At 40.1% G+C, this 11,158-nt stretch overlaps 1 protein-coding gene across 3 annotated transcripts in view; it reads right to left on the bottom strand.

Moving 5' to 3' along the window:
• Positions 1-310: 310 nt before the first annotated feature.
• Positions 311-11,158, bottom strand: part of SLAIN1 (SLAIN motif family member 1) — a 52,699-nt gene continuing 41,851 nt past the window's right edge. For all 3 annotated transcript variants that reach the window (XM_075852372.1, XM_075852371.1, XM_075852373.1), the window contains 2 exons: positions 4,829-5,114; positions 311-1,289 (listed from right to left, as the gene is read on the bottom strand). In XM_075852372.1, the coding sequence (XP_075708487.1) occupies positions 1,214-1,289; positions 4,829-5,114 (362 nt within the window). In that variant the 3' untranslated portion in view covers positions 311-1,213. The remainder of the gene's footprint in view (positions 1,290-4,828; positions 5,115-11,158) is intronic.

Raw genomic sequence — 11,158 nt, 5'->3', positions numbered from 1 at the left:
CTTTGATCGGAGCGGGAGCATACATGCTCACCCGCTGCTACATTTAAGCCCCTCCTCAGTGCAGTCAAGAAGTGAGGAGGAACAAGAGACTCGGGACCCCCATTCTTGCAATTCTGGTAAAAACTCCTTTAACAGAAATAAATGAATGAACATATTCTTTGCATACGGTGTAGTGGAATAAGTTAGCACATATAAAGACTGACTAATTTGAATGAAAAAGGGGTAGCTCTTGATATAAGCTGGATGTAATGATATGATCTGACTAAACCATCAAGCATATAGACAAATTAAAAACCTATCAGACAAATGCTGAAAAATAATCTTTATTACTGAAACATTCCAAAACTGCAGTATACAGAGGTCATTGTTATGAAACCAATACTGTCTTATTAAAGCATTAGTGCAATTTAATTTTGTAAAACGCCTATCAAAAAGTTTTATGTCCATTGAGACCTTTGATTTTTTTTTTTTTGTATTTTGATTAAGTAAAATTGTATACATAAGAAAACCCCACTCCCCAATGCAGTAGTGCTGCAGAGCAATTCCATTTTTAATGAAAAATCATTAAATAATAATAAATTAACATGAAACATAAAAAAGCAACAATACCTATTTAAGGTGGTTTGTAAAACATTACAGTGATTCTTCTTCATGACCCTTGTGCTTTGAAACAAAAATGTGTTATGTGTTTTACTAATAAATCTCATACTATACAATGTGGTAAAAAAATGTATTTAACAATATTTTTATGGCACAAAAGTGAAGCAGCGTCTTGAGAGGTGAATTGTCATTCAATGTGTTATATCATTTTACATTAAATACACAGAATCCCCACAGGCTGTAGTGACCAATATTGCAGTGCTTACTTCGGTGTACAAAAACAGATTAAGTGCATTGGCAAGGTAAAAATACAAAAAAAAAAAGTGTAAAAGTGTGAAGAAAAAAAAAAAAAAAAAAAAATGTACATGAATGATATTATTTGCTGATGCATCTTTGCATACGTTCCATACATTATACATTTTGTTAAACAAAGTTATCGTTATGAAATGCATATGAGTCCACAGCAAACATTAAGGAGCTACGTTGTCTTTGATAGCACGCTCACAAAACACACGTTACAAATATTAAAAATTAAAGAACAGGGTTGTCGTACAGGTCTTATTCCCAGCCAGCTGGGATACCCATTACTCATAAAATCATTATTCATAACAGCTCAGTAGCATCCATCCCTCCAGTTTCCATCGCGTAGAGTGCTCAGTGGTGAAAGGGTCTTCGGAGGCTGAATGAAACTAAAAAAAAAATTGTAAAAAAGCGCATTTGAGGGAGGAAAAATAAACTGTATAAAGTTTTACATTTGTTCGAATATCCCTAAAATACCATCAATTACTGATAAAATTCTGATACTGTATGTATGTTATTAAACAGATGTTGGTATTTTGTAGCAGTTCCACTAAACCTAAGGGAATATTTCACACTGACTTTCAAAATCTGGATAGGTCATTGAGACAGGTCAGAAAATATTATAAAGGCTCAAGTCATTTTGATTCTGAGCAATGGTGGCAAACCCAGCTCTGCCCTTATCTACTCTACACGTTTTAGCCTGATAATATGCCAGTTATGTTTATGTCCTTGGTGTATATTTATATGTAAACTGGCATTTTATCAATCAAAAACCTCCCAAGTAGTATAATGTTCAGAATCTGAATAATTCTGCTACCGCAATGTTCTTACAGTCTTGAAAACACCTCTATGTGGCTCACCACCTTTATATTCAGAAACATAAGATAGTTAGAGCAAACCACTATCAAATCATAAGGTACATTAAGCATACCAACAAATCCAGAAATCCAAAACATGTTTGACTGGTTCCTTTTTCTCACAGAGATTAATCTTGCTTTGTGGCTCTGGTGGTTTTGGGTGTTCCTTCACATAACCCGAGATCAATCTTTGTTGGAAAAATTAACAAGCAACACATTTTATATTCCCAGTTGGTATACTGACCAGATGATCTGACAATACTACCTCCAGCAGGGCTGGACAAATCCCAGGAGCGAGGTGGTCACGGTGTCTAGAAATGTATTGTTGGCATCTATGATTTTGGGTTGTTTTGTATTGGGTCTATAAAAATTCTAATTGCCTCAATCCTTGAGTGTTTTAACAGACTCCTAAACTTTTGTTTACTTTTTTTAATTAAATGTTCTACATGGTTTTATTACATTTAATTAAAGCTAACAGTATGGAAATGAACAGATAATATAGGGGTCTCAGCTACAGTATGATCACTGGGGGAACTGGGAAAACTCCTTTGGTGTTACCTGAAAATTATCACAGTCTCCCTTTACCATCTCCGGAAATTACAAATTAAGTCTGTTTTGACGGATTATATTGGAGATTACAATATTTAGAAGAATAGTTGAAGAAAAAACTCCTTCATGAGCTGTAGGTTTACACTGCTTCAGGACCAGGTTTTTTTTTTTTTTTTTTTTTTAATGCTTCAGTTGTATAGCAATTGTACATGTTCAGTTTTATGTGATTTCAGTCCAGTATTAACATTATATAGGAGGAACCAGGTAAAATAGACAGGGCTTCCATATTTAATATAATATAGTTAGATCAGCTCCTGTCATTTCCCCCAAAATATGATCAGCTAAAGGTAAAACACACATCTAGATCTAAGGCTTTTTATACTGTCGTTATAATCTCAAAAACAAATATACATGGAGATAAAGTCCAGGTACACCAAAATATTCATGTTCTGGGAAACAAGGACCTATCTGTGATTGCAAGCCTATCACAACTTTCTTTGTTACTCAAAGGTCTTGTTTGTTTGTTAAAGTTTTGTATAGTTAGCTTAAAATTACTTTATGCATAAGAGCTCTCTCATGCCTTTCTGTGGCATGAGTCACTGTTAGGCTTGGCTCACACGTAGCGTAAATTCTACGGATTTTCCACAACGTATTTCGTTCAACGTATTTGAAAAGATCCCATCCATACGCTGCGTAAATGAGAAGCAGAAAAAACGCTCAGAAATTTTAATCTGCAGCATGTCAATTGTATTTGCTTAATAGCTGCTCTTATGTTGCGGGTTTTACCCATTAAATTAAATAGAAAGGTAAAACCCGCAACAAACAGCAGATTTTGCAATTTTTGCAGCGGAAAAGCTGCGATTCCGCCGCAAAGAATCGCAATTCAGAAAAAAAATTATACTTACCCAGAATTCTGTGCTTCTTCATCCAGGCCGCCCCCTCTGGAATAACATTTCATCCCATGTGACCACCGCAGCCAATCATAGGCTACAGTGGTCACATAAGATGAAACGTCATTCCAGGAGGCCGGTCTGCAGGACGTCATAGGGTAAGTATGGGGTTTTTTTTTTTTTACTTCTATTTTTCCAGGCGTTCATTCTGGCAGAAAAACTGGACGACAATTTTTCCCTGCGGCCGCCAGAGCGGATACGGTGTGTACTTTTACGCAGCGTATCCACCCTGTGTGGAATTCTGTGCAGAATTTCCGCAGCATTTACAGTACCAGCAAAGTGTATGATATTTCAAAAATCTTGTGCCCGCGTTGCGTAAAAGAAAATCAGGGAAAACGGTCATAAATTGACCTGCGGTACGGATTTTTACATTTTGAGTAAATTTTCTTTGCTTTTCTTTTGTGAGTTTTTCCCATTGACTTTAAGGTTGAAGTAAAACCTGCAACAAATAGCCAAGTGTTGCGACTTTTGCAGCAGAATCGCAAGTAGGGGGGAAAAAAAAACCTCATACTTACCCAGAACTCTGTCCGCTCCAACCTGGCCTTCAGGGATGACGCCTTATCCCATGTGACTGCTGCAGCCTATCACAGGCTGCAGCAGTCACATCTGATAAAACATCGCCCAGGAGGCCGAGCTTCAGAACGTCAGAGGGATGCGTCGCCGGGGTAAGTATGGAACGTTGTTTTTTTTCTTGCGCTCCTTTCAGCAGTGCAAATTCCGCCCAAAAAACTGCATTACGATGTGGTGCGGTTTTCGGATGGAATGTTCTGTGAGTTCTAGGTCCGATATGCTGCGTAGTTTTAACCAGCGTATGCGGCCCGTGCGAACACGGCATAAGTCTCAATAAAACATAATTTTGACAGCAGATCATTTCAGATGCTGTCAGTGGCCATATTTAGGGTATGTTCACACGGCCAAATTTCAGACGTATACGAGGCGTATTATGCCTCGTTTTACGTCTGAAAATATGGCTACAATACGTCGGCAAACATCTGCCCATTCATTTGAATGGGTTTGCTGACGTACTGTGCAGACGACCTGTTATTTACGCGTCGTCGTTTGACAGCTGTCAAACGACGACTCGTAAAAATACAGCCTCGTCAAAAGAAGTGCAGGACACTTCTTTCAGACGTTTTTGGAGCTGTTTTCTCATAGACTCCAATGAAAACAGCTCCAAAAACGAGTTGGTAAAAAAATGAGTTGGTAAAAATGCGAGTTGGTAAAAAAACGTCTGAAAAGCAGGGTCTGTTTTCCCTTGAAAACAGCTCTGGATTTTCAGACGTTTTGGTTGACTACGTGTGAACATACCCTAAAGATGACTGCTACAGTCCAACGTTCAAATGATGGGAAACAAATGGCACATCCCACCCATAGAGAGCAGACATATCAGTGGCATGGTTTTGTCACTTATATGTAAAGAGGTCCCATAACATACAGCCAGTAATGTGTCCTATGGAACGAGGCAGAAGTACAATAAGGTGTAAGGAGCAGAAACAGAATAAAAAAAAGAGCAGAACAGTCTACAAAAAAAAAGTAGTACCATAGTTAAATGTCTGTAAAATTCCAAATTACCTGCGTGGTAGTGTAGCAATCTTGCTGCGTGGAATACTACTTGCACCAGCGCTAGACAAAGCTGGTCTTGGTAGACCACTTCTTGCAAGAGGCAATGAACTTGTAGTCTTGTTGGGCATTGGGATCCCAGAACTTGATAAAGATTGTAGACTAGTCGACTGAGGAATGCCACTATTGCCTTGTATAGTTGGGCTGACATAGGCTGTTGCTTTCAGCAGTGGCCTCACAGACACTGGGAAATTCCCCAAACTGTGTACTCTTTGCTGAAGTTGACCTGGTGATGGTACTAAAAAAGAGAGATCATATATAATAAGCAATTCTTGCAAATTAATAGACAAACCATCTGTATAGTTTATTACTCATGAGAGAACTACTATCAACATGCTGATTAAGATTAGATTTAAAAATATATGGAATATATTCCAATATACTTTATACAGTCCTGATCCTTGGACTGTATAAAGTATTAAAAAGAAGATCTTGCAGCACTCAATAGGCGATACAAAAAAATTGTAGTTTATTCAGGTCTGATTGGAGTGCTGCAAGATCTTCTTTTGAATACCTTATACAGTCCAAGGATCAGGACTACTTGCTGGGCACCCTGACACTTAATATCCTGTTTCCCACATTTGGTCCTAACGGTACATCCATTTTGGCGGTGCCTTTCTGCAAATGGATATAATTATGATGCCGGCACAGGAGATGTGCCCAAAGCCATCTGCAGCGGGTGTTGGCTCTAGTATACAGCCCAAATTCTGCTGCAATGGCCAGGATTGCAGTTACTTCTGATCCTAGCCGCTTAACTCAGATGCGGCGGTCAATAGCGACCGTGGCATCTAGGTGGTTAGACAGAGGGAGGAGGCTCCTTTTGTCATCCATTGGTGCCCCGCAATGCATAGATGGGTTGCCATGAAAGTGGCACGGTCTGATAGATTGCTCACTTTGTTACTCAGAGGCAGTAATGCTTTGGTATACAGAGTATACCAAAGCAATGTAGAAGCAATCAAATGGTCGCATGTTAAAGTCCTCTATTTGGACTAAATAACAAAAGTTTAAAAAAAAAAAAGTGGTTCCATATAAAAAAAATAAAAAAAATAAATAATTACAATTAGCAATTCCCTAAACCTTTACTTGCCTATGGACGGCAAATTCCTATATTATATTGTAGGACTCATCTCAACAAATAGAAATAGCTTTAAATGAATGCTTTTCCTTCAATTACATTTCAGACAATCTGGAACGCCCATAAGACATATAGCAGAGAGCCTTTTATCAAACTTGGCAGCAGGCTTAAAAAGAGACCGATAAGGATGTCCAATCTTCCCTTACCACCATTCAGCAGATTTAGATGAAAATAAAACAAATCTACCTGACTTTAGAACTTGCAAAAGAAAGATGACCTCACACATATAGGAGAAGGTCCAAACACCCGCTACTACTCCCCAGAGAACAAATATAGGGCACTCCAGGCTCCTAGACTCAAATCACTAGCTCTTACATCTGGAATACCAGCGATTAAACACCATGTTACAAATCAAACCGTACTAGAAAAAAAGCCAACTCAAGGAACTACGCCTTTTGTCCTAGATAATTTTGCATTTCTAGGACCAGTACTCTCCGCAACAAAAACTCTATATTGTAAGCCTAGTGCAAAGGGCTTTGATAATGGGACAATTCAGGTGAATTTGCCCTCACGATCAGAACTAGGCATTGTTGCCCCCCTCTCTTCTTCGTACTCTCATTTGAGCGCTTGGCAGAGGCTATACAGGTGAACCCTTACATTCAGGAAATCAAGGTAGGTGCCTGCAACCATAAAAACTTGCATGGTTCGCTGATGATGCCCAAACCCCGCTACGTCCAAGGAGGCTGCTTTCGAAGTCTTACGTCAATTCAGTGAGATCTCTTATCACAAAATTAGCTAAAGCAAATCTCAAATACTGCCGATTAACACAACCCTCCAACTTCTTCATAAGCTGCAAACTTTATATCGCTTCGACAGGAACAAGGAAGAGAGTAAATACCACGGCATCACACTGGTGACACCCACATAGGATTTCTATCTAGCTAACTTCCCACCACTCCTTGACATCCTAGAAAAAAAAAAATTGACAATACTCCAAATTCATCTTTTTCTGGTTTAGGAGAGTGGCAGCCTACAAAATGACTTATTTAACCGGTTAAAGAGGCTCTGTCACCAGATTTTGCAACCCCTATCTGCTATTGCAGCAGATAGGCGCTGCAGTGTAGATTATTGTAACGTTTTTAATTTTAAAAAAACGAGCATTTTGTGCCAAGTTATGACCATTTTTGTATTTATGCAAATGAGGCTTGCAAAAGTCCAAGTGGGCGTGTTTAAAGTAAAAGTCCAACTGGGCGTGTATTGTGTGTACACATCTGGGCGTTTTTACTTCTTTTACTAGCTGGGCGTTGTGTATAGAAGTATCATCCACTTCTCTTCACAACGCCCAGCTTCTGGCAGTGCAGACACAGCGTGTTCTCGAGAGATCACGCTGTGACGTCACTCACTTCCTGCCCCAGGTCCTGCATCGTGTCGGACGAGCGAGGACACATCGGCACCAGAGGCTACAGTTGATTCTGCAGCAGCATCGGCGTTTGCAGGTAAGTCGATGTAGCTACTTACCTGCAAACGCTGATGCTGCTGCAGAATCAACTGTAGCCTCTGGTGACGATGTGGCTGACACGATGCAGGACCTGGGACAGGAAGTGAGTGATGTCACAGCGTGATCTCTCGAGAACACGCTGTGTGTCTGCATTGCAAGAAGCTGGGCGTTGTGAAGAGAAGTGGATGATACTTCTCGTCAGAACGCCAAGCTAGTAAAAGTAGTAAAAACGCCCCGATGTACGCACATAATACACGCCCAGTTGAAAATTTAACTTTAAACACGCCCACTTGGACTTTTGCAAGCCTCATTTGCATAAATACAAAAATGGTCATAACTTGGCCAAAAATGCTCGTTTTTTAAAAATAAAAACGTTACTGTAATCTACATTGCAGCGCCGATCTGGTGCAATAGCAGATAGGGGCTGCAAAATCTGGTGACAGAGCCTCTTTAAGGACTAGGCTGTTTTACAGCTAAATGACCAGAGCAAATTTCACAATTTTGCTATGCGCTTCTTTAGATGACTATAACTCTGCAGGTGAATAAAGTTCATCTTTGAATTTTACACTCTTTTTAAAGGACAGATAGGGCTTTGTTTTAGTGGCATTTGTCAGTATATATCATTTTTATTTTTTTCTCTAAAGTGGGCAAAATTGGAAAAAAATGCAAGAATTTAGCAATTGCGTCAGTTTATGCCAGCATTTTTCACACACGGTATGGACCACGGACAAAATTAATCTCCTTTCACATTCTTCCATTTCTCCCGTGCATGGGGATACCAAATAGGTGTGCCTTATTCACTGTGCGGGCATGTGCCATGGCTTGGCATAAAAGGAGGCTTTTTGGCTTTTTCGGTCCAGGAATTTTGCATTTGATTTTATAGCCGCATACTGTTTTCTGGGGGGCGTAATGCTGCTGAAACATTAGAAACACCCCATAAATGACTTCATTCACACAAGTAGACCCCACAAGGTTTCCTTCTAGGGGTTTATCATATTTTTAGACAGTCCAGTTTTCTTCTGAAAGTTTCTTGAATAAGATGGAACAAAATAAAATCAGCGCTTTTTTAGCAAATGCGTCAGTTTATGATAGCATTTTTCACACACGGTATAGACCACGGCCAAAATTAATCTCCTCTCACATTCTGCCACTTCTCCTGTGCATGGGGATACCAAATATGTGGGCCTTATTATCGCATAGAGATGTAGGAGCTTATTTCACAAATCGCTTTTTTTCAAAGCTGGTTGTACAAAACTCAACAGAGTTTCTATAACACTTCCAAAATATCTGCTCTTGAAGCAGAATTCCCAAAATATTCATCTAGGGGTATAATGGGAATTTATTTTTTGGGGTTTTCTAAAATAAGAAATTGCAGGTTTATGCAAATGGAACTATCCAGCAGATGAACTGTAGAAAACATCAAACATGACATCCACCCCCCACCCATTCCCTCCCTCACCCTTGGTAAAATCAGGGGAAAAATAAAAAAGTAATGTAGGGCAAATATATTTTCAACGAATTAACTAAAATCTAATAATTCAGAACAGTGTGGTATTTTTTAAAACATGGCTCAATGCACAGGCCTGGTTGCGAGGGACAGAAATATCGGGAATCTTTGCGGTGCCGTCTTTTCTGCAGACGCGGCACTTTTTCTGGGGGTTGCTTCTGGTTGGTGTTGGGGGAATCCGACTGATGATGTGTCTTTCAGTCAGTCGCGTGACATCCTCAGACTGGGGGCATTCTCGGGTTTCCTGAACATCAAAAATGAGGCCTTCAATAATTTTTTCCTGGAAATCCAGGTATGTGTCTCTGCCTCTGTTTTTTTTATAGAGCACAAATGAGTTGTGGATGGCCACCTGTAACAAATAAATGGCCACTTTTTTGTACCAGGTTTTAGTTTTGCATTTTACTAAATAGGGCTGTAAAACCTGGTCGCTTAAATCCACCCCCCCTATGTACTTGTTATATTCGGACACGCTCACTGGTTTGTGCTTGTCCGATGTTGCCCCTCTTTCCCTCACTGCCACTGTTCCTGCGGTATGAATCGTGCTTAGCACATACATGTCTTTGCGATCCCTGAACTTGACCGCCAGCAATTCCTCAGATGCATAAGCACAGGAGTCCCCCTTTACCATGCGCTTCCCCACTAATTGCTGTGGAAAACCAATTCGGTTTTTGCGCATGGTACCACATGCCCCAGTCCTTGCAGCATGCAAATGCCTAAACAGGGGCACACTGGAATAAAAATTGTCGCAGTACAGGTGGTACCCCTTGTGAAGCAGAGGCTGCATTATCTCCCACACGATCTTACTGCTGGTGGAAAGATCAGGGGGGCATCCAGGAACATTTATTGTGCGGTCCCGCCCTTCATAAATCCTGAAGGCGGTGGTATATCCTGACCCGCTTTCACACAATTTGTAGAGCTTAATGCCATATCTTGCCCTTTTGGAAGGTAGATATTCGGCGAAAGCTAAGTCTGCCATGAAAGTTGAGGAGGGATTCGTCCACACTTACATTCTGCTCAGGGGTGTAGAGTTGCAGAAATAAATTATTCAGGGAATTTATTAGCGGTCTTATTTTGAACAACCGATCCCGGTTTGCATCGGTACTTGGGGGGGCCTGTGCGTTGTCATTGAAGTGGAGGAACCTCATTATTGTCTCATAACGAGACCTGGGCATTACTGCAGAATATACTGGAGTGGCTTGGGCGGGTCTTGTTGACCAGTAAGACCTAATGGACGGCTTTTTGACAATACCCATATTTAGGGTGAGCCCCAAAAATGTTTTTAATTCCTGCAAATTGGTGGGCGTCCAATCTCTGGCATGGGTGGATGAAGGTTTCTGCCTTATATATTGAGTGGCATATAAATTAGTTTCGTGGACAATCTGATTTAGGATGTCGTCCGTTATAAATAAATGGAAGTAATCCATTTGGTCAAAATTTGTATTGTCCACGGTTATGCCAGGAGTGGCAGTAAATCCGTGGATTCTAGGCCCAAAAGATGGGGCAGGTGCCCATACAAGAGCCTGGACTGGAGGGACCAGGCTGTCCCGTGCTACAGCGCTACTTGGCCCTGCGCTTTCATGTTCTGCAGTTTCAACTGCATCAGGGACAACGTCCCCTGAAGATGAACCTGAAGTGACACTGTCATCGTCACTACCTAAAACAGGTTCCATCTCGGACGCCATCTCTGATGCGGTCTCCGACTCAGACCACAGCATGGCGTATGCCTCCTCGGCGCTAAACAACTTCCTCGCCATAGCGTAACTAACACTAACTAAACAAATTTTTATTTTTTTTTTATAAAACACACAAACCAACTGGTATATATATATATCTACACTACCGCGAACAAAAAAATAAACCGCTATTGTTATATATATTATATATATATATATATATAGAATTATATCTCCCTACCTGCCTATTCTAATAGAATAAAAGAAAGAAAGGTAGATAGATAGAAAAAAAGATAGATGGATAGATAGATTGTATAGATAGATAGAAATCTATCTATACAGAGAATGTTTTAGAGTATAACTGTATTTTTTTTCACTGTAATCTTCTGGCAGCAATTCTCTCGAGTCTCTTCTTCTCCTCAAACTGAAACAATGTTTGAGGAGAAGAAAAAAGAGGCAGGAGATTTACTGCCAGAAAAGTCAAAATAAAACAAATGTGGTCGCTGCGATAGGTTTTCACAGCGACCAC

The sequence above is a fragment of the Rhinoderma darwinii genome, chromosome 2 (assembly GCF_050947455.1).
Source record: "Rhinoderma darwinii isolate aRhiDar2 chromosome 2, aRhiDar2.hap1, whole genome shotgun sequence".
NCBI classification, from domain to species: Eukaryota; Metazoa; Chordata; class Amphibia; order Anura; family Rhinodermatidae; genus Rhinoderma; species Rhinoderma darwinii.
This window is presented reverse-complemented; position numbering and strand designations above follow the sequence as displayed.